Genomic DNA, 25,011 nt, shown 5'->3' with positions numbered 1-25,011 from the left:
CCTTATGCGGTTGATTTACTAAAGACAAGTAAGTAGGCTGTTCACTTTGCAAGGGGAGTTGCACATAGAATATTCCCCAGAGATTTGTGAATGTGCTGAAAGTTTACTTTGCAGAGAATACCCAATCACGTGCAAAGAAAATAAACTGAATTTTTGCACTTGATTGAGTGATGGAAGACACCGGAGCTTAACCACCTTCACGAAGCTCTGGGAATACTTCCTAGCAAAGTGCAACTTCCCTTGCCAAGTTGGCTGCTTATTTGCCTTTCGTAAATCAACCCCAATGCTTTCATAGATATATAAAAACAGTCAGATTCTTTCCTGCCGCCTCTCAGCAGCCCTTTAAGTGGGAGTTAAAGGAGAAGTAAAGCAAAAGCTATTTTGACTATACTTCTCCTAGGCCCTCCTGTGACCTGTTTTCACCCAACAGCGGGCTAAAGCCTGCTGCCGGCTGACGTCACTCAGCTGGTCCAGGTTCGTGAAAGATACTGACTTTACAGTTGGGATCCACCCAGCTGCCTAGATCGGCAGCTGGCTCAGCCTCTCAGCAAGTCCTCCATAGCCCAGCACTTCAGTGAGCACTGGAGGGGAAGAGCTGAGAGCCGTTGACTAACAGCCGCTGCTCTCTGCTCAGAGCGGAGGGGAGAACTGAGCGATCAGTGGTGTTTGATTGCTTAGTTCTTGGGGTAGAGCCGGAAGGGGACAGTATGATTTTTTAATTTTTCTGTATTCAAGAACTTCTCTCTCAATGCCGAGAGGCAGGAGCTGCATCTCAATAAGATAATCACTGTGATTGGCTCTTACATGACCGGGAGCCCTTCCCATTGGCTTCTGAACACAAACTGAGTCTGAGAGCAGCTCTTGGTGACAGCTCAGTCAGAGTCCTCAGCACAGAATCCTGTACCCTTTTGGATTCATATATTCAGAAGCTGGGTCTATAGGTCCCTCTGCCCTGCTGCCAGGAGGTTACAATGGCAAAAAGAAGCCTACTCTGATTCATCTTAACAGAGTGTAAACTAACCAGTCCAACAAATCTGATATTTCAGTTTTTGGTGTTTGAAGAATTAAAATACTTTTCTTATCTTTCTTCAGGACTCTTGATGAGATATTTTCATTTAGGTTCCTTGAACTGCACACCTGCTGTGACTATTATGAGAGGGTTCTACTCTCCATGTTTTAAACGTCTTAATTATTTTATATTAACCTCTTCACGCCAACTGTACGCAAATTTGCGTTCATGGCTTGAAGGGGTTATACCGGGGTGAATCTTGCAGCTGCAGGCATTAACCCTGTACCGTTTTTCAGAGCCAGCGGTTGGCTTTTTAATGATAACAAAAAGCCGCTCGGCTGTTATCCTAAAGGAGCGGGACGTCTCGCCGCCTTCCGCCGCTCTTCTGGGTCTCGTGTTCCACCGGGAGACCTGAGCAGCAACCGCCGGCTAGGCTGAGACCCGAATGAAACCAGATTCCGCTTTGATCGGGTCTCCAGTGTAAAATCCCGGAAGCGACGCCACTTCTGGTTTACTCAGCTGCCAATAGGGCCGATTTTAAAAAAAATGACAATGTTCAGAAACGCCGATTTTAGCGATCTGAATACTTTAAAGTGCAAAGGAGGGATTTGAGGTCTTTTAGACCCCCGATCCTTCCATAAAGAGTGCCTGTCACCACCTATTACTGTCACAAGGGATGTTTACATTACTTGTGACAGCAATAAAAGTGACCAGATTTATTTTTATTTTTTTAAAGGAACAATGTTAAAAAATATATAAATAATAATTTAAAAAAATGTTAAAGCGCTCCCGCCCCTGCGTAAGTCGTGCCCGCAAATGTAAACGGTGTTCAAATCACACATGTGAGGTATCGCCGCGATCGTCAGAGTGAGCAATAATTCTAGTAAAAGTCCTCCTCTGTAACTCTAACCTGGTAACCGTTAAATTTTTTTAAAGCAACGCCTATTGAGATTTTTAAGTACCGTAGTTTGTCGCCATTCCAGGAGTGAGCACAATTTCAAAGTATGACATGTTAGGTATCTATTTACTCTGCGTAACATCATCTTTCACATTATACAAGGAAATTGGACTAACTACTGTTTTTTAAATTCACGAATGTGTCTTTTTCCCAATAAATTGCGTTTAAAAGACCCCTGCGCAAATACCGTGTGACATAAAAAATTTGCATTGATCGCCATTTTATTCTCTAGGGTCTCTGCTAAAAATATATATATATATATATAGTGTTTGGGGGTTCTAATTAATTTTCTAGCAAAAAATACGGATTTTAACTTGTAAGCAACAAATGTCAGAAATAGGCTTAGGCATGAAAGGGTTAAATGAGAATAGAATAGGGGGCACTGTTATACACATAAATCAGCAGGGGAAACCAATACTCCCAGGTGGAATGGAACAGATTTGGGAATTAATGGCAGTTAAATCACTTTGTTAGAGCATCCAAGCCATAAGACAACTAGGGCTGACTCTGCTCACCAGGCTAGATGCCAGCTTTGGGTGGGGCTGAACCCTTAGAAACCCATTATTTGTTCTATTGCTCTGTATGGGAATGCAGTAAATAAATAATTCATTTTAGGAAATCCTACTCCTCAGCAGTAAGGCAGGACTTGGACATTCGTTCAAAAGGATCAGCAGGCTGCCTAAAGAAAGGGACTGAGATTTACCATTGGATGCGTGGGGGAACCTTCAAGATGTTGGCATAAAACTATTATTGGCGATGACTGTGATAGTTTGCTGCATCCTTGTACTCTTCTATTCCAAGCCAAGTGTTCTGTCCAGCTTTCTGAGTCATCCAAAATTTATTTCTAGATTTTGTCAAAGGGAAAGAGGAACATTCCCTCTCAAGCAGCTTCCAGATCTAATTTTAGTGAAGTAACAGAACCATTACTTTTCCTTCTATGTCGTTTTTGTATAAAATATAGCTGGCACTTCCATAGTCCTATCAGCTGGGGAAATCATGTAAACTGTGCTCCCAGCGATGGACTGCCATCCTATGCATAAAACCTTAGCAGCTGGATGTAGAGTATGGAATGACGCAGCACAGAACATATCACATTCTGATAGCTTGGCATGGATGCTGAATTAGGAGGGCACACAATTTAGAAGAAAACATTTGAAAATAAAGAAGCACATTTGAATTGTGCTCTCAGTGATGGACTGGCACCCTATCCATTATTCCTTAACATTCAGCCATGTGCAAAGTATTGAATAAAGCAGCACAGAACAGTGCACACTGATAGCTCGGGATGGATGTAGCTAGGGATGGATGCGGAATTAGTCTGGTACTTTATTTAGTGAAAGCAAATGACAGGTATCTATAACTGTGCCTGTGTAGACCAGATAGGGTTTTTAGTCAGTATTTACCAAGGGGGTGAATTTATTAAAAACTTCACATAGCTCTTTGTCAATTGAAACTGTATGTACGGTAAATTCATTCTGTGCAAATAGGGTAAAATCAAATGTTCTCAGGCTATATTCTCTGCAGATCAAATGTTATTCATTGAGAAAAACAGCGAGAATGGGGAAAATACCCTATTATGGGCACTAGATGGTGGTGAGGATCATAGGAGATAAGTATGTCCCTCAGCTCCATCTAGTGGCCATAATGTGGTATTCTCCATTCACATTTTTTTTCTAAATCAATGAATAACATTTAATTTAAATAGAATATTGCCTGAGAACATTTGATTTTGCCCTATTGTTTTGATGGATGAACAGCAATGAGATTTGTTTTGATAAATACACCTCAAAATATGGGTGACCTGTTCTAAATGTATGGAAGTATGAAAAAGGTACATGGCGCAGAAAGAGGAAGGAAATGTGAAGCTTTTTAAAGAGTTGAATGGCAATTGCAGTTAAATGCAAAGGTAGCAGTCTTGCCAACTATAAATATAGGTATGCAGCATGTACATTCAGGGTGAAGCATGAACTCCTGATTTGAATACTTGTTCTGGGTCAGTAGCTCAGGAAATATTGAATCTGGAATGGGACCATGGCGGGCATTTTCAGAAGGAGACCAATTGCAGCCTTCGTGTTTCTACCAGGGCATTTTATTTAATTTTTCACACACATATTAACTACTTTCCGTCCAGGCCAATTCTTGACATTTCTCTCCTACATATAAAAAATCAATATTTTTTTGCTAGAAACTTACTCAGAACCCCTAAGCATTATATATATATTATTGCACAGGTGTGCCTTTGGCTGGCCACAATAAAATGCAACTCTAAAATATGCAGTTTTACTGTATTGGGGGGGGGGGGGGGGTCTGAAAACCCGTCAGTATCTGGTGTGACCAACATTTGTCTCACGCAGTGCAGCACATCTCCTTCTCATAGAGTTGATCAGGTTGTGGATTGTGGCCTGTGGAATGTTGGTCCATTCCTCTTCAATGGCTGTGCAAAGTTGCTGGATATTGGCAGGAATTGAAACACGCTGTCATATACACCGATCCAGAGCATCCCAAACATGCTCAATGGGTGACATGTCCGGTGAGTATGCTGGCCATGCAAGAACTGGGATGTTTTCCAGCTTCCAGGAGTTATGTACAGATCCTTGCAACATGGGGCCGTGTATTATCATGATGCACAATGAGGTGATGATCGTGGATGAATGGCACAACAATGGGCCTCAGGATCTTGTCACGGTATCTCTGTGCATTCAAAATGCCATCAATAAAATGCACCAGTGTTCATTGTCCATAGCATACGCCTGCCCACACCATAACTCCACCGCCACCATGGGCCACTCAATCCATAACGTTGACCGGGATTCATCCGTGAAGAGAACACCTCTCCAAAGTGCCAGACGCCGTCAAATGTGAGCATTTGCCCACTCAAGTCGGTTACAACAACAAACTGCAGTCAGGTGGAGACCCCGATGAGGACGACGAGCATGTAGATGAGCTTCCCTGAGATGGTTTCTGACAGTTTGTGCAGAAATTCTTTGGTTATGCAAACCAATTGTTGCAGTAGCTGTCTGGGTAGCTGGTCTCAGATGATCTTGGAGGTGAAGGTGCTGGATGTGGAGGTCCTGGGCTGGTGTGATTACACATGGTCTGCGGTTGTGAGGCCGGTTGGATATACTGCCAAATTCTCTGAAACGCCTTTGGAGACGGCTTATGGTAGAGAAATGAACATTAAATTCAATGGCAACAGCTCTGGTGGACATTCTTGCAGTCAGCATGCAATTGCACGCTCCCTCAAAACTTGCGATATCTGTGGCATTGTGCTATGTGATAAGACTCCACATTTTAGAGTGGCCTTTTATTGTGGCCGGACTAAGGCTACCTGTGCAATAATCATGCTGTCTAATCAGCATCTTGATATGCCACACCTGTGAGGTGGATGGATTATCTCGGCAAAGGAGACGTGCTCACTAACACAGATTTAGACAGATTTGTGAACATTTGAGAGGAATAGTCCTTTTGTGTACGTAGAAAAAGTTGTAGATCTTTAAGTTTAGCTCATGATAAATAGGGGCATGCTCTTTACTATGTGATCAGCTGTGTCCAGTCACAGCTGATTCGTGCAAATAGGGAAGTGCCAGTTATCGGCATTCCTCTCCTCACATTGACATGCGTGAGAGGAAAGCCAATAAGGGACTTTTCTCAGTGGGGAGATGCGCACAGATAATCAGTGCAATTATTATCAGTGCAGCCCGCCAGTGATGCCAGTCAGTGCCTCCTCATCAGTGCCACCTATCAGTGCCCACCAGTACTACATATTAGTGCCACCTTATCACTGCAGACTCGTCAGCACACATCAGAAACAAAGAAAAAGTTTTTTTTTTCAAAATATTTGGCAGTTTTTCGTTTGATTAGCAAAAAATGAAAACCCAGTGGTGACTAAATACCACCAAAACAAAGGTCTATCTGTCTCAAAAAGATAAACATTTTGTTTGGGTACAGTGTTGCATGACCGTGCAATTGTCATTTTAAGGCCTCTTGTACACTGCAGCTTGAAAAAGCTCAGCACAGCTTAATTTTTTACTGAGCTAAAATACAGCCCATTAATTGTAACGTGCCTATGCACACAAACTGAAAATTGTCCTAGCCAGGAAGGGGGTGAATGTGCCCAGTATTGCCCAGTATTGAAGTGGTTAATGGCAGGTTACCTTGAATTGCTTTTAGCTCTGTATGTCTCAGAGGGCCTTAATGAGTTCATAGGTGCATTGTGTTTAGCTCTGCAACCCAATCATATTTTTGTATATTATCCATTCAGTAGCTGCATCTGTCTTTCAGCTGGATTAGATTTTTCCAGATGTCGTTCCCCTCAGTAGGGGGGTCTGGATAAGGCACATGTACGTACCTACATATTTATCTGTACACTAATGGGTTAAAAAAATGCCTTGAGGCCAGATCAACCACACATGTCTGTTTACAGAACATTGCCAATGACGTATATGTTGTATATAGCTTTGTATATGTTGTATGTACCGCCATATGCATTTGCTGTTTCAGGCTTTGAGCTCCCTCTTGTGGAATCTATTACAATTATGCACTAATACATTACTATGAAATCTACATATCCTAAATCTACAGCACTTCCTTATTTCTTGCACAAGGGAGAGTTATTTTATTTCTTCAACTACCAAAGACACCTAACCAGCAGACTGTCTGAAGTCTTTGCGCATTAGCGCGGGAAATCACCTGCATGTGCACACATGTGCTGGAGGCTTCTCCCAGGACATGAAGCCAGACAGAGCCCTTCGGCACATCTGTTCACGCATTATAATGGCGACGCCGGGTAGGTGGAGCTGGTACAGAGAAGGACTGAAGTGATCTGAAACTTCATCTATGAGCAAATTAATGTTTTGACATAATTTTACATATGTGGATGACTCAGTGCCGGTTCACACTACAGCGACTTGGGATCCGACTTGTCCGACGGATCCATTGAAGTGAATGAGAGCTGTCCTAATGTACATTACTGAAGTCGCTCCGACTTCAGAAAAGGTTCCTGTACTACTTCAAGGCGACTTCTAGGCAACTTGTACCCATAGATTTCAATGGAAGTAGCCTCCATGTTGGATCTCCATCTATATTGAAGCGACTTTAAAGGAAAAAGAAAATAATTTACCCAGGTACTTCCCACGTTTACCCAGGTAACCCCCTCCCTCCCACAGAGCTGATTATTCTGTGATTGGCCACAGCCAAAGTCGCCTGCCCTGGAGGCAACTTTAAGTCGCGTTGTAAGTTGTGCAAAGTTGCGCTTAAGTCGCCTCCAAATCGCCTTGCAAAGTCGCGCTGTAAGTCGGGTTGCCCTTGTGTGAACCGGCACTTAGGAAAGCAGAATAATAACTCAAATTTAGAAACCCAGTGTTTCTGCTTCCTCTTGGCTTATAATGTGAATGCAACAAACTGCTACATACTGCACAAAATGCATTCTGGAGGGAGCTCAACTTTTTGAGAACAGAGACATTTAGTGAAGATGATGTGAACATCATTGCTAAAGCAGGACAACACAATAGCTCAAACAACTAACCCAGACACAAATGTGAGTACCATACTAGTGCTTAGAAGGCACTAATAAATTCCCCATTTCCTGATTTGTAACTTTTCAGGGCTTCCTCCCCCACCTTTACATTATTCAATTAAAGCCAGGTGTCCACATCCCGTGTAAGCTTTGGGACTGATGGTGTCATAGCTTACACAGCGTTACCTACTTCCACCTCTCCACCATGTGACAGTCTTTGGACCTGGTGATTGGCTGCTCAGGCCCATGCACTGCACACTGGGAGGAGGTCACATGCTCTTCCGTACCCAGAAGAATTAGATATTTACTGAGAGGTCAGACAGAGCAAGGAGCAGCAGGAAAATGCTACAAAGGTGATTGTCATTGGATGGGGGGGCTCCTTCTTTACAAAATAAAAACCCCACCACTTTGCTCTGAATGAGTAAAATGGCAGATTGGGGGGATTTATAAAAGCTGGAGAACTCAGAATCTTGTGCAGTTGTGTATGGTAGCCAATTAGCTTCTAACTTCAGCTTGTTCAGTTAAGCTTGAACAATATAACCTGGAAGCTGATTGGTTTCTATGCAGAGCTGCACCAGATTTTGCACTCTCCTGTTCAAGTAAATCCCACTATTGTTTTTAATTAACTACTCTGCTTAGACTACATTTACATGCAGCTGTCACTTCCACACTTGACAGGATATGTTACCTCCTCACCGCTTCTTTTATCACTTTAAATGCCGTGCCGCAACCACATCCATTGAACATAGTTGCAGCACAGCCCTATTCACGTAAATAAGTGAGGAATCCTTTTTACTGTGGCTGTGTACACCCCTGAGCATGCTGCTCATTGACCTGCTTTTATTGCAACCCAACCACAAGTGTAAACGAGCCTCCAGCAAATGACTTTCCTGAAAAAAAAAAAAAAAAAACAGATCAAGAGTCTAGACTTCACTGACTACATCCGGAACTACATGCTTGCTTTGTGCACTGGTCCAAATCATTTGGTGGAGGGGGATTATGGTGTGCGGTTGGTTTTCAGGGGTTGGGTTGGACCCCTTGGTTCCAGTGAAGGGAACTCTTAAGGTGTCATCATACCAAGACATTTTGGAGAATTTCATACTCCCAACTTTGTGGGACAGTTTGGGGATGGCCCCATCCTGTTCCAACATGACTGCGCATCAGTGCACAAAGCAAGGTCCATAAAGACATGGATGGGTGAGTTTGGGGTAGAGGAATTTGACTGGCCTGCACAGAGTCCTGACCTCAACCCGATAGAACACCTTTGGGATGAATTAGAGCTGAGTGATAAATGTATAAGGTGTTACTCTTGTGCTATCACTGTGCGTAAAAATTTGTCAGACTGCTGCCCACACTCTTATAGCTTATCCGTGGCTAATTTGATAAATAAGTAAATAATGAATAGTGCTGCGCTGCCAACCAAACAATTGTGTCAACTCTATAAATACGATAATGATATGTGACAATAATTTATGTGCAATAACGTAAATAATTGTACCATGTGTCTCAAGGATGGACACTTGATAATGTGCATCCTTAATAAAGTCTGTAATAAGTATTTGTGATGTATCCCTTCACCATTGCTTGTGAGTGTCCATAATAAATGATAAAAGACTTCTTCCCATGTCACCTCTGTGCTCTCTAGCCTCTCACCTGAGATATGCTTGGTAAAAACAGCATATAATGATATCTCTCAGAAGTGATGTAATGCTGTCGGGTCGCCTCTGGGGGTCCTCTGTATACTCTCCCAGCACTCTGTTCTCTGTAAGACCCCTTTCACACTGGGGCCCGCGGTCGCTTTAGTGCTGGTTAACTGGCGCTTTTCGGACGCTAGCGGGGCGCTTTTAACCCCAAAAAAAGCTTAAAAACTCCCTTTTTGCGGCACTTTGAAAGCGCTGCCCATTCATTCCAACCCACCCCAAAGATGCTGCTTGCAGGACTTTTTTTCCCGTCCCACCAGCGCACGGCCCCAGTTTAAAAAGGTACACTGAAATGAATGAGAGGCGGTTTTCAGGCACTTAGCGGAGGCTATTTCTAGCGCTAAAGCACCTAAAAACAGCCCCAGTGTGAAAGGGGTCTAATGGAAGTGTGAATTCTACGGGGTCCTTTACTGTGTCCTCCAAGTATGGGTGTATAAAAAAGATACTCTCGTAGTGTATTACTGTTTAAAACTAGTTTAATAGAAAAAACAGCTATAACTCACATTTAAAAGCCAAAAAAAGTGGGCGTGGCCTGACACAGCACTAAGTTGGACACCTTTAAACGGAGCTCCGTCCATTGATCCTGAACCCAGCTAATCCTGCGACACACAGACATCCTTTCCGACCCTGACTTACCTGGAGAAGTACCCTAGACTCCTTCCATCATGCCCCCCTCAAAAGCTCAGAAAGCTGCCGCAGCCAAGCTAGAGCAATTCCGCCGAGAAGACAGAGAGGACTCAGATGAAAATTGCGGCGATGTGAAGGATAGGAAGGAACAGGCGGGAGGGGACACTAACAGATGGAAGCGATCACATTCTGCTGGACCTTACTAACCGCACAAATAGAAGAGGTCAAAGTGGATATCTCACTGAATAGGCAGGACTTCCATAAACTCCATGATTGGGTCAGAACTGCGGAGACCCGGCTGGGCTCAGTGGAGGATACCATCTCACCATTAAAATCATGATCCAACCGCATGCAGCAGCAGATCAACAAGCTGCTAATCAAGCAAGACGACATGGAGAACAGGCTTCGGGGGTGTAACCTACGCTTTATTAGACTCCCTGAGGGCGCAGAAGGTAAAGACCCAACCACGTTCCTAGAACAGTTACTTGTCACCTCCTATGGCAGAGAGGCCTTCTCCCCCATGTTGGTGAAACTGATGAACCGTTTCCTAGTGGGTATTACTCTCCCACAGTTAACAGATGACCAAGTGACCCTCCTGGAGGCACCTCTCACCATCAATGAAATAGCGACTGTGATAGCTAGCTTTACTAGGTCCAAATCCCCAGGTTTGGATGGTTTACCCATTGAATTCTATTCACAATACAGAGAGATACTTACCCCCAAACTGTTAGCTTTGTACAATCACCTCTTTGAGACCTTTGCACTGCCCCCTTCCATGAGAAGCAATAATAGTTCTTATACCTAAGCCAGGAAAGGACCCAAGTTACCCCTAATCCCATCGAGCTATCTCTTTATTTCAAGTAGATATTAAAATATTAGCCAAGGTACTGGCCATACTTCTTAACCAGGTTACTCTGACCTTGATACATGCGGATCAAGCAGGCTTCATGCCCGGTCATAATACCTCGTTCAATCTGAGGAAACTGTACAATAATTTACAGGCTACACACGCTGATGGCGGCACATGGGTTGTGGTAACTTTGGATACGGCAAAAGCATTTGATTCGGTAGAGTGGAAGTATCTTTGGAGATGCTTGGAGGGATATGGCTTTGGGCCCAAATTTACCAAATGGATTCAACTATTGTACCAGACTCCAACAGCCAAAGTGGTGGCTAATGGATGGCCATCTCCGGTGTTTGACCTAACTAGAGGCACGAGACAGGGCTGCCCCTTGTTCCCACTGCTATATGCCCTGGCTGCTGAGTCCCTTGCAATATCTATCCGAGAAAATCCAGAGATCCGAGGGCTGTGCTTAGGATCCCTAACCGAAAAAATTAGTATGTACACAGACGATACATTGTTATACTTGGCTGACTCAGGTCGCTCTCTCCAAACCGCACTCCAGACTATAGAACAGTTTGGGTCGTTCTCTGGACTCAAGATCAATTGGGAAAAGTCCCAAATCTTGCCTATCGATAGCTTCCCGCCTTTTGAGTCACAGGCCCAACTCCCACTGCAATGTGTTAACACCATTAAATACCTAGGGATACTTGTATCCAGATCCCCAGCCGATTATATTTCTCTTAACATCGAGCCTCTTTTCTCCCTCATTAAATCCAAAACATGGACCCACTTACTGTTAGGCGTATAGGGCCGTATTAACCTAAAAAAAATGGTCCTGTTGCCTAAATCACTATATATTCTATGGCATACCCCGGTCTACCTACCTCTGAAATACTTCAAATCTCTGGAAGCTCTGCTCAAGCCTTTTGTTTGGGGGACTGGCAGACATAAACTAGCCTGGCGAACCCTCAAGAACCCCACTGACCTAGGTGGCACAGCCCTACCTGAATTTAACCTACATAGCATCTCAGTTATCCCAGCTACATCACATAGATAAAACCGACAGAGACAGATTCAGTATTCTTTTATGTTTGGGCGCGGCGGACCCAGGATCCACTTTGTGCAATAGTGGTAGGCTCCAGGGGTTCCGACTCGGAGGGAGACAAAAAGATCTTACTATACCACTATAGACGTATATGGGACCTCGCTACTGACAAATTGGAGATACCACTGCATAATGACTACACCCCATTATGGCATGAGAAACTCCTTTCTGAATTCCTCCAAATACCTAATGTAGAGACCTGGGGTATGCAGGGGATATACTATTTACACCACCTCCTCTCAGCTGGATCTCTAAGGACATTTGACGCCCTTCGCAACTAATTCATGCTCCCGAACCACATGTTTTTTAGATTTCTACATGTCCGACATGCTATCCACTCACAGTTTCCACAATCCCTTCCACAACCCACCCCAACGCCATTATGGCAGTAGATAAAGGCACAGACCCCCAAAAATTGATATTGACCGTCTATAGCATGCTTTCTACCCCTTCTTCTACCAAACTAGCATATGATCTCAAACCCCGCTGGGAGAGGGAGGTGGGACCAATGAAGGATGAGGAATGGAGTGAGGTATTGGATTCCTGCAAGGCTGTATCCCCTAAACTCTCAGATAGACTATCCCAAATCTATATATTGCACTGAGCATATCTCACCCACATGAGAGTAGCTTGATATAAGTGTGGACAGCCCACTTCTTGCCTGATGTGCAATCAGGAGATGGGTTCATTCTTCCATCTAATTTGGGCCTGCCCCAAAATACAGGGCCTGTGGACACAGATTGTGGCTTTTCTAAATTCTCAATTGCTTTGACAAAAACACGAAGATATTCCTACATGAAACACTATTCTCGGTCAGGAAGAATATCGCTAGGCAATGGATGAGACCTCTACCTCCCAACTTTACTGATTGAAAGGTAGACGTAAACACTACCCTGCCGTATAAAAAATTCTTATATACTAACAGGGGATGTCCAGCGAAGTACAATAAAATTTGGGACCGCTGGCTATCGGAAACCTGTACATGATAATGGTCTGATTCCTCAGAAAGGTACCCTATGAAGTATGATTATGTTAAATATCCTCCATTAAAAAGAGCTTAATACCTGTACCCTGAAATAATTTTTTTAGAACTATAGTGCAGCTTAAACTTATACTGTATCTGTAACATATGTTGTTCCTCATGTAATGGATGTATTGTACACATAACATGCAAGTCTATGTTGTATGTATAATTGTTTGATAAAAACTTTTGTTTAAAAGAAAAAAAGGCAAAAAATCTATGAGTGCCGAACTCGTACCCTTACTATCATCACTTCCAGTATACCTCCGCTCACGCCCTACGCATTACGTCACGCCCACGTGACTTCTTCAGCATTACATCACTTATGAGAGATATCGTTATATGCTGTATACCAAGCATATCTCAGGTGAGAGGCTAGAGAGCACAGAGGTGACACGGGAAGAAAGGGAAAAAGTCACTTATCATTTATTATGGACCATCACAAGCAATGGTGAAGGGATATATCACGAATACTTATTACAGACTTTATTAAGGACGCATATTATCAAAGTTTTATATATATATATATATATATATATATATATATATATATATAATATGTTTTTTCCATGAAATTTGTCTATCTATTTAGACACTTTTTTTTGTGGATATATGTGTGTCAATCCTTGAGACACATGGTATAATTATTTACGTTATTGCACAGGAATTATTGTCGCATATCATTATCATATTTATAGAGTTGACACAATTGTTTGGTTTACAGCACAGCACTATTCATTATTTAGTTATTTATCAAATTAGAGTGGAGACTGTGAACCAGGCCTTCTTGTCCAACATCAGTGCCTGACCTTACCACAAATGCGCTTCTGGAAGAATGGTCAAACATTCCAAACCTTGTGGACAGCCTTCCCAGAGGAGTTGAAGCTGTTATAGCTGCAAAGGGTGGGCCAACTCAACCCTACGGACTAAGACTGGGATGCCATTAAAGTTCATGTGCGTGTAAAGGCAGGTGTCCCAATACTTTTGGTAATATAGTGTATCTGAAATCTGCTGCACTTGTTCACAATTGCTGTTTATAGCGTGAAACACATTTACCATTTGCTGTTTTCACACTGTCTGGGATGTTTTAAGAATTTTATGAAGATTAAATAAAGGATTCAAGGAAGTGCAGTGGATTCTGGATATATTGCTTTCACTGACTACATACTTGTTGTTGCTCAGCAGCTCATTGGTTGCAAAGGAAAGGTAACAACAGCCACTATATATGTGTGTTTGCACAGGTGTATGGCATCAGCAGTGGTGGCTCTTTCGTGTAAAGCATGTCTTTGTTTCAAGTTTAGTTTTCCTTTAAAATATAGTGTTTATGTGATGTAATACTGTTATGTTTATGTATAGAAAAACTAAAAAAATGTATGCTAGGTTTATTTATACATTTTTCTTATATAATGATATACAGCATAGCTACCTGTGAATTGCTCTAAGTAGGCAGATCATGATTCTTTCATGGACATTTCTAATGACTCGGGGTCTTTTTATCTCTGCAGTTCGTCAGAAACGAATTGAAAGGGAACATCAATAAGTTAAGAGAAGATGAAGATACAGAAGACATCTCTATTGAGAATAAAGGGAAATACAGTTGTAAGCCGGTGACAGCTGCACTATACAGGCAGTCTTATTGGACTACTTTGCATTGCTGATTTTACAAGATTCCGTGTTAGTCTCAGCACTATTAGGGGGGACATTAAGGAAAATATTATCCAAATACCTGCACTTTTCACCAATGCTGACCCAGTGTAGACTGTACAGACACCCTGTGGCGTAAAATGCATGGTAGTTCGATGTTTGGGTCACTTACTTGATATTAATGTTGCCAATCCTTAAGGTGCTGTCATGTGACCATGTTTGTTATGTACATAGAATCACTGTCATGCATTTTCGTATATATCATCTATAAGCTATTGCATTTTTTAAATATATTTTTACATTTGTTCATTTTTTAGGAGAGCAGAAATATAACACATTGAGAAATACAGCATTTCTTGTTCCTCCAGGGGGTAAATTGACAGAGGCAGCCAAATAAGAATTATTGGTGGAGATTTACAAAAACTGGAGTACTCAGAATCAGGTACAGCTGTGCATGGTAACAATCAGCTTCTAATTTCAGCTTGTTCAATTAAAGTGTTTGTAAACCCTCACTTTTTTTTAAATAAAAACAACAAAAATGTATATACTTACCTGGTCTGTGTAATGGTTTTGCACTCAGCAGCCCTGATCTTCTTCTGGGGTTCCCTGCCGGCGCTCCAAGCCCCTCCTCTTCATCGGGTGCCCCCCACGGAAAAACAATATCCATGGGGGCACCTGTGCAGGCTCACTCCCGAGTCCCACTGCTGCGTCCATTGTCACAGACAGCGGGAATCGGCCCCGCCCACATGTCACAGATTTTGATTGACAGCAGCGGGAGCCAATGGCTGCTATCAATCTATCCAATGAGGGGCGACACCGTCTGGAGCTGCTGGGCGCATGCACATTGCTGGATCGGATCAGGCTCAGGTAAGAAAAAGAGGGGGGTCTGGGGGAGCTATAGTACAGAAGGTTTTTCACCTTAAAGCATACAATGCATTAAGGTGAAAAACTTAAGGCTTTACAACCACTTTAAGCTTTGACAATAAAACCTGGAAGCTGATTTATTTCTATGCAGAGCTTCACCAGATTTTGCATGCTCCAGTTTTAGTAAATCAACCCCACTGTTTGATTTGGTAGATAATGGGATCTTTGCTGACAGCAGTGGAATTATGTCTATGCCATCCATCGTGACTCGGGTTTTCAGGTTTCCTTATGCTGAAAGCCCTCTTTCCTGTTGCCTCTTCATGTCAGCATTGATGGATATGGCTGTGCCCCCTTGAACCTTGGGTAGCAATAGAAGGATTCCTCACCCTCACACAAATGTGCCTTTTATATGTCCTCTTAGTAGATCCAGGACCCTCCAGCTTTTACACTAAGAACTCCCGTCAATCCGGGTTTGGCCTCAATGTGGTGAAGGGGCAGGTATCACTCCTAATTAGAATGTTATCCTGACCATCCTTGTGGTGAGGTACACGGCTGGAATAACATGCTGCCTTATATTTCAGGATGGGCAACATGGACTTACAATTTCTTTGGGTTTTATTTCCCATAATCCCTAACTCTCCTTCCTCCCCCATCAGTTTGACTGTAGGTGATGCCATTTTTTTTGCAACTTTGGAGGAGTGTCACTATGTGTGAATCGGGCAGATACCAACTAAGACCAGGGGGTACTGTTGGTGATTTTGAGGAGCTATATCCTAAAATTTTAGTCTCAAAAATTTTAATTTCAGTTGCTCCAGTTTCTTTCCGAGAGGAAGGGTTTGGACCGCTATTCGACAGCTAGTTGGTCTTCACAAAAATACCTTTATGTCTCATTACAAGTTGGATGTGGCAGCCAGTGCAGATTCTTGTGTTGGCTCTTCAGTTCCCCCTGTATCCTGAGTCACAAGTAATTGTTAATTCAAAGGTTTGATATTTTTTGTTCCCACCCTTTTCATTGTGATATATATTATTGCTAGCTAGTTGCCATCATTGCTGACATGGGAATAAGCCAGAAATACAGAAAATTCTATTTACCATAATTACCTAAAATTTCCTTTCCTGGCACCTCACCATGGCAGCACTATTTCCCACACCCCTTCTATTCTGTAGGACTATATTATGGGAATGCATGTGTGAGGGTAAGAAATCCCTTTATTGTTACACTGTCCAGGGGTCCAGGAGGCAGAGCAATACCCATCAATGCTGCTATAATTAGGGGCCAGAAAAGGAAAATTATGGTAAATAAGTGAAACATTTTACTTAGTCTGGCATATTCCTCCATTCACACTAAACAGCATAAATGAGAGAATCGTTTTGCTAGCTACTCCATTCAGACAGGTGCAGAACCCAACTGAATACCTAAACATTTTCTAATAGAATACAGCAACTGTTCGGCCAACAATTTTCCACAATTTTTCAATAGATATTAGTTGAGCCGAGTGGTGCTGACAAAGCCCCCCATGGCTCAAATTTCAGCTAATTCAGCAGGAATGAGTCGAAATTTACGCTGTGTATGCCCAGCTTTACTCTTATGTCTACATCAGCAGGATAGCCATGACAATTAGAGTCAGTTACAGTCAATTAGATTGTAAGCTGTAATGAACAGGGTCTGCGCATACCTTTTGCTTCCTTTTCTGCATTGTTAAAAATATTTGTCGATTTGCCTTCAGTACAGTACAGTGTAGGATGATGATATATTAGTAAACAATAATAGGGACAAACTGGAAAAACAATTGTTTGGTGGATAGTAAGGAAACACTTATCACTTATATCTATTGAACCTCCAGAAGAAGGCTTAGCTATGTTATAGGAGTCAGCAACACACTAAAAACATCTAGTATTTGGAAGAGAAAATGCTCACAAAATAGAAAGTGCTACAACCACAATAATAGTTTAGATTGCATTTTGAAATGGATATTTATACTAAAAGATCTTCCATAAGATTTTTCTTTTCAAAGCAAATTTATTGATGCCTTTTCTTATAGAAGACATGTTTGTGCTTCTGCAACTTGTGAGGCCCAAAAGTATCTTCCCCTAAAAGTGATTTCTGAGTGTTGACTGTGAGATTTGTCATTCCAAAGGGCTTGTTCACACTGCAACAAAAATCAAGCAGTTGAGCCATGGTTTTACCACCCTCCCTGTCTGCCCACCTAAAAGAAGGGTATGCAGCCTCTCAGGGCTGTACACAGGCCACAGCAAGAATTACAAAGCATGTTGCACTTAGCAGGTGTAATGCTGCCAAGCATATAGGGCTGTGCTGCAACCATTTATAATGTACATGGTGGTAGTGCAGTGATGCAGTACTGACATAATTAAAACAGGCAGTGAAGAGGCTACATATCTCCTTTTCACCGCCTGTCAATGGCTTCTGAAAAGAGCAAAGTTACAGCAGCTTCTAAAATCTTCAGTATCCCTTACTTTCAGGGGTGTCAGATGCCTGCATCTATCCACTACCTATTGGGGCTCCCCCCCATTATTGCGTTACTAAAGTGCCCCTTTAGATCTTTAGAGACACACACACACAATAGTGACATAGCAGTAGCAGGGGGATGCAGATATCTAATAGACTTGGCATTATCAGATACTGAAGATTCTAGCAGCAGATTTTTAACTCTGCAAAACAATGAAGATTGGAATTATCAGAGGCACTGATGGTATTAGAACTGGTAAAATGTTGATTTTTAATTAAACTTTTTTTTGTTAAGAGCAACATTCAAATTGGATATCACTACAGCCTTGATTATTTTTTGTTTTGAATATATAGACATAATTTAGGGATATTTGAGTCATTCGAATTAAACCTAGCTTGCCCAAAATATATTGTATTCCAACAACTTTATGTGTTTAATACTTGGGTGATATTCAGTATATCGGTTTGTTTTCTTGTTTTATTTTCATTGTCTTTATTCATTATTTTCTCCATATTTACATGTAGATAAAGTGTAGAGTAATATATAGAGGTTGAGACAAACTATAATACTACCAGGATTACAATAAAAGACATACAGGGTGTGACAATCTGATTCCCGGAATGGACTGTAAAAAAAAAAAAAAGAGTTTGTGCAGGAGCATTGTTGCAGTGGAGAATCCACTTGAGTTCCGGTACCGTATATAAGTCGAATTTTTCAACACATTTTTTTTGTGTTGAAAGTGCCCCCCTCGACTTATACTCGAGTCAAGCACTTTTCTGCAGCAAAAAATTTCATTTTCTGAACTGACTTTGGGGCCCCGTATCTCAGGGCCACTTGGAGCTAGGAACCCCAAATTTGGTGTGCAAACCCAGTAGAACTGGTACCACAACAAAGCTGGAGTTCCTAGCACCAAGTAGCCCCGAGATACGGGGCCCCAAAATCGGTTCAGAAAATGTCATTCTCTGCTGCAGAAAAGTGCTTGACATTTTCTGAACCGATTTTTGGGGCCCTGTATCTCGGGGCCACTTGGTGCTAGAAACCCCAGCTTTAGATATGTTATGGTACCAGTTCCACTGGGTTTGCACACCAAATTTGGGGTTCCTAGCACCAAGTGGCCCCAAGATACGGGGCCCCAAATTCAGTTCGGAAAATGACATTTTTTGCTGCAGAAAAGCCACTTGGTGCTGGAAACCCCAGCTTTGGATATTTTATGGTGCTAGTTCCACTGGGTTTGCACACCAAATTTGGGGTTCCTAGCACCATCATTTCGGGACCCTTTGGATTCAGAGACCCTAAATTTTGGCTGCAGCTAGGGGGCATTTAGAAACCCTTAACTACAGAGTTTGAAGTTCGGGAGACCTATGGCTGCAAATGGGCACAGTAAGGCATGCAAATGGGCACAGTGAGGCTGCAAATGGGCACAGTGAGGCTGCAAATGGACACAGTGAGGCATGCAAATGGGCACAGTGAGGCTGCAAATGGGCATTGTTGACCCTCTTTTCCACTTACAGTAGCTGTGCATTTCTCACCCTCGTCTTATACTCGGGTCAATAAGTTTTTCCCATTTTTTTGTGGTAAATTAGGGCCTCGACTTATACTCGGAACGACTTATACTCGAGTATATACGGTAACCTTTTTAGAATTTCCAAGTGACAATGTTGGTTGACCCTTGTACCATGTTCTATGAACTCGTAGTGAACTATCCCCCTGTGATCAAAAAAACACACCCGAATGAGCATACCAGGGTTTGTACTCTGCCCACATTTGCATTCATCCTTTGCGTTTTTGGCTGCCCACTTCTTGCATCATCGTCAACATCTTCCTGCCCCTCCTTAAAACCCCAAAATCGTTCAAAAGCACTTGATTTCTTCATGGAATGTTCACCACTTTTGTAACAGCTAAAGTTTCATTCGCACTTTTGCCAATTTCCACGCAAAATTTCGATGTTAACCCACTGCTCCAGATTTCTGTCACTTATTTCCCCTCTAACAGCGCAATGCACACACATTATTCCTTCTACTACTGCGTAAAGACTCAGTGAACTGGTCTGCAACCCGGGTGAGTGAGAGTTAAAACATTGCAGAACATGGTGGAGTGCAAATGGCTGTATGACTCGCCATCATAGTGCTACGCAGTTGGCATTCTGGAATTTAAATTGTCACACGTTGTATATGTATCTAGGGTTGTTCAATCTAAAATGGTGCCCACATCCCAGTCATAAGAAATACATATTAGAAAAAGATTAAGGGACATACAAGGTACCAAAGAAAAGTAATAAAGTACATACAGTGTCATCCCTTTTCCTGCCTTGTAAACGTTGATACCCACATGATTGCATAAAGAAGTTTAATATCATGTTTATAGTTTACCCATCATTAACTCATGAAAAACCCTGGAAATAATTAATAAGTTGGTTGCTCATGCTTTTTCTCTAATAATGTTACAATTATATTATAGACAAAGTACTCCCAAAATATGGTGTTCTCGTGAAGTAAAATTTTATAAAGGCAACATGGGCAGAGTGGTAAAGTTTTTAACATGATTAACTATATTTTAATCTTGTTGGTATTGGGCTTGATTTTGTACAATTTTCTGACTGTTCAAATAAAAAGTATTCATCTTTATTATGGTGTATGTACTTTAACTTTTTTTGGCACTCTAAAAGTCCCTTGAAGAATTTTGGGTATGGATATTTTATACATAGTTACATGAATTTACCATACCTGGGGGATCCCGCTAGACGCTGGAAAGTAGACACCACTTCTCCATATGACATATTTACCGGCTTCTTCCTCTGCTCTCCATCCTGACAGATCGAGGACAGAGAGGGACCAGGGAGCACGGAGGGGGACCGAGGAGCATGGAGGGGGACTTGAGGAGCACAGAGAGGGACCGGAGCACGGAGGGGGACCGGAGGAGCAGGGAGGGGGACCGGAGCATGGAGGGGGACCAGAGGAGCATGGAGGGGGACCGGAGGAACAAGGAGGGGAACCGAGAAGCACAGACGAGGACCGAGGAACATGGAGGGGGACCAGAGGAGCACAGAGGGAGACCGAGGAGCATGGAGGGGGGACTGGAGGAGCACGGAGAGGGACCGGAGCACGGAGGAGGACCGGTGGAGCAAGGAGGGGGACCGAGGAGCACAGATAGGGACCAAGGAACATGGAGGGGGACCGGAGGAGCACGGAGGGGGACCGGAGGAGCACGGAGGGGGACTGGAGCACAAAGGGGGACCAGAGGAGCAAGGAGGGGGACTGGAGGAGCACAGAGGGGGACTGGAGCACAAAGGGGGACCGGAGGAGCAAGGAGGGGGACCGAGGAGCACAGAGGGGGACTGAGGAACACGTAGGGGGACCGGAGTGGGACTGGAGGAGCACGGAGAGGGACTGGAGCACAGAGGGGGACCGGAGGAGCAAGGAGGGGGGCCGAGGAGCACAGAGGGGGACCGAGGAACACGGAGGGGGACCGGTGGAGCACGGAGGGGGACTGGAGCACGGAGGGGGACCGGTGGAGCAAGGAGGGGGACCAAGGAGCACAGATGGGGACCGAGGAACACGGAGGGGGACCGGAGGAGCACGGAGGGGGACCAGAGGAGCACGGAGGGGGACTGGAGCACGGAGGGGGACCGGAGGCGCAAGGAGGGGGACCGAGGAGCACAGAGGGGGACTGAGGAACACGGAGGGGACCGAGGAACACGGAGGGGGACCGGAGCATGGAGGGGGATCGGAGCATGGAGGGGAACCCAGAGGAGGATACGGGGGGACAGTCAGGGGTGATTGGTGCAGCGCTGGGGGGGTGGGATTACAATAAAGCAGCTGAAAGCCGCGGGGGGGAGAAGAGGAAAAGCGACTGTCAGATGCTTTATTGAAATCTATACAAGGAGATCAGTGATTGTAACTCCCCCCATCTCCCCCAGCGCCGCACTGATCACCCATGACTGCCCAGGTATCGGATTAAGCATCGGAGCATTTGCCCGAGTACCGATACTTGGGCAAATGCTCGGTATCGGCACCGATACCGATACTATTATCAGTATCAGTGCAGCCCTAGTAACTATGTATAAAATATCCATACTAGGAATACTTCTTTAGTCTTTCTCCTATGTGTAATACTGCCATGATTGTCTTCAGTGGTCATCTTTATATTCAGAGTTTTCTTTTTTTTTTTTAACTACTGTAGAACTCCTGGAAGGGTTAAAACATGCCCAACCTCTGTCATTGTCATATCTATTATCAATGTAGATGTAGAGGAAGATATAAATAGGCATGTGATATGAAAAAAAATAAATGAATTTATATACTGAATCTTTTTTCATTGCATGTATTAACTTAAGAAAGTTAACATTACAATTTTCACCTCTAGCTTTGAACACCAGTTATTATTATTTACATATAAACTGATCCCCTACTTCAAAACGTCTTCATGGCAATACATTGTGGGATGTGTTGTCACTATTTTATGTGTATAACATAACTAGCTTTGCTCTGGGCTTTTGGATAGAATAAGCAAAATCATTAATTGAGTCCTTAATGTTGTTACTTTCATTTGAAGGTGTGTCATGCTTGCAGTTTTCTATGGCACAGTTACTGTTGTTCCATTTTGCAAACTGTCCAGGTTGTAAGTGTAGACATTATAGCACATCACAATCAATATGGGAATTTCATTATGTTTTTTTAAACCATATAATAATTGTACATTTTATGTTCTCATTTTTAGCATCTCATAGAGCAACACTGTTCAAGACAGCAGATGAGTGGAGCGGACAATTGTTATGATGGGTCTTTACCATGTTAGGGCATCTGGGTAGGAAGATCTCCCCTGTAGCAAACTGTGTTGTCCTCTAACATTAGTAGTCAGTGGAGAAGTGTCCCCTTACATTGGTGGCTAGGGTAGGTGGGAGATTAATCCACCATTGTTTACTGCTCAAAGAACTCCTAGCATCCTCAGGAGGAACTCTGGTTGTGAAACACGGCTCTAACCGGTGCATACTAAGTTTCATGACCTACTCACCTACACATGCTTGTTCTGGGTCAGTGACACACTGATCTGGTTTGGAAGGATAAGGATGACAGCCTTGGAGCACACACAGTGAAAAACAGTTCAGCGATTATAGCTCCCATATTTTTATTCTTGTGGCTTATCTATGAATATTTGTAGAATCCATTAAAAGTACAGGACACAAATACTATGTTAGGTGCCCTCTACTAGACTATCCAATGAAATATGTGAAGTCACATAAGGTCAGTGTGAAATGTCGACTTTTGAGCTTAGCAGTGTCTGTCTCAGGTCTGCTAAGGGTTGGACAAGATCTCCTCTTTGGCGTTCTGGATAGTGATAAAGACTCAGTAACTTAACATTGCCTCATTGCTCCCAGAATTGAGAACTCTGTTTGGGCTTGAGTTCTTCTTTAACGTACAGCATTATGTCATAGTGCTTTTACTTTACTGGGATATATAGTTGGGTAGTGTGTTCATTGATTGGACAAATTGATTGTATCAGTATGTCTGTTTTGGTTTTTCACTGTAAATGGCTTAATGAGATCACTGCTTTAGGTTTTTATGAACTTATAGGTCTTATGCTGGCTGGAAGGAGCTGTTATAACATATATAAGGTACAGACAACAATATGAAGCTTAGCTGTTCTACATCACTGTAATGTACATGGACCCGTAGAGCCCATATGTCGGCATCTCACTAACTACTACTTATTTATGGTATGTTTACGCTACTAATTATTTGCTTTGAAAAATGGTAAATTTATAAACATTATTGTAAATGACAATGTATAATGCACTAATATATAGTATCAGTGTTCAGGATCATGGACATTCCACTACAGCCAGTTTATCAGTGTATGAGAAGGTGCTTTCATTTTATACATTTCAGATAAATTTGTAGCTTATATGATGTTATGATGCATAGTTGGAGATTCGTAATTTATGAGAAAACAAACTGACATGTCCTGTATCAAACTGTTGCCAAGAAGAGTGTTTGGACATGCAGCAGTTCACAAATTAAACTGACATATTTTATCTGAAGGATGTCAAGAAAGAGGGTGGCAACAAGGCTGCCCAAAAAGCAAATTGTGGGTGGTTTCTAATGTGTATGGCCAGCTTTATTATTTTAAAGGAATTCTTCCTTGCATACATAGGCAAATATTTCTTCAAAAAGGACAAAGGATTTCTGGTGATGTCATTTTTTTTTACATGTGAGCACTATGAGGGAATGCTCTACTTGCATTACTACAAGTACTTTCTCCATGTGAAGGAATGCATTTGCCTACTGATTGGCATTATTCCTATTAAAGGGATTCTAAAGGAAAAAAAAAATTAAAAAAAATTAAAAAAAAAACAAACAAACTTGATACTTACCTGCTCTGTGCAAAGGTTCTGCACAGAGCAGTCCCGATTCTCTTCTTTTAGGGTTCCCTGCCAGCACTCCTGGCTCCTCTCCCATAGCAAGCTGCTTGTTATGGGGGCCCTCATGCAGGCTCGCTCCTGAGCCGCAGTCTGTGTGTCCACTCGTGTACAGAGCGCAACTCAGCCCTGCCCCCTCACTCTCTCCTCATTGGCGAACCGGCTGTGACTGACAGGACTGGTTGCAGAAGGTTTTCTACCTTAAAGAGGAAGTAAATCCTGATGAGTTTTTCTTCCTTTCTTCCTCCCTGCAAAGTAAAGGCATAATGTGCTAGTATGCATTGCATACTAGCACATTATGTAACAATTACCTGTAAACAAAGCCCGCGCCATCCCCGCTGCAGGTCGCATCCATCTTCGCCCGTCTTACTTCCGGGGCCACGGACTCCGGCTTTGTGACTGGCTAGAGCCACGTGACATCACGGCATAGGCTCCTGGGGAAACGGCACAGGCGGGTGCCGATAACAGCATCAGCACAGTATACAGTAAATATCTTCTAAGCGGCGCTCGTTTAGGAGATATTTACAGTAGCGATAGGTAAGCCTTATTCTAGGCTTACCTATAGATAAAAATTACACAGGGAGGTTTAAAACCTCTTTAATGCATAGAATGTAATAGGGTAAGAAACCTTGCGACTTTAGAAGCACTTTAAAGCGGAGTTCCGCCAAAAAAAAAAATTATAAGTCAGCAGCTACAAATGCTGCAGCTGCTGACTTTTAATATTAGGACACTTACCTGTCCAGGGCGCCCGCAATGTCCTCACCCGAAGCCGATCTGTCCCTTGGCTCCCGGGTGCAGGCGCTGGCATCTTCAGTAAGGGAATCAGGAAGTAAAGCCTTGT

At 42.9% G+C, this 25,011-nt stretch overlaps 1 protein-coding gene across 2 annotated transcripts in view; it reads left to right on the top strand.

Annotated features, from left to right (window-relative positions):
* The window catches only part of LOC141131434 (tropomodulin-2-like), a 150,538-nt gene extending 131,949 nt beyond the window's left edge, over nt 1-18,589 (top strand). For both annotated transcript variants that reach the window (XM_073618712.1, XM_073618713.1), the window contains one exon: nt 14,285-18,589. In XM_073618712.1, the coding sequence (XP_073474813.1) occupies nt 14,285-14,319 (35 nt within the window). In that variant the 3' untranslated portion in view covers nt 14,320-18,589. The remainder of the gene's footprint in view (nt 1-14,284) is intronic.
* Nucleotides 18,590-25,011: the final 6,422 nt, after the last annotated feature.

Source organism: Aquarana catesbeiana, linkage group LG03 (assembly GCF_042186555.1).
Source record: "Aquarana catesbeiana isolate 2022-GZ linkage group LG03, ASM4218655v1, whole genome shotgun sequence".
Taxonomy (NCBI): Eukaryota; Metazoa; Chordata; class Amphibia; order Anura; family Ranidae; genus Aquarana; species Aquarana catesbeiana.
This window is presented reverse-complemented; position numbering and strand designations above follow the sequence as displayed.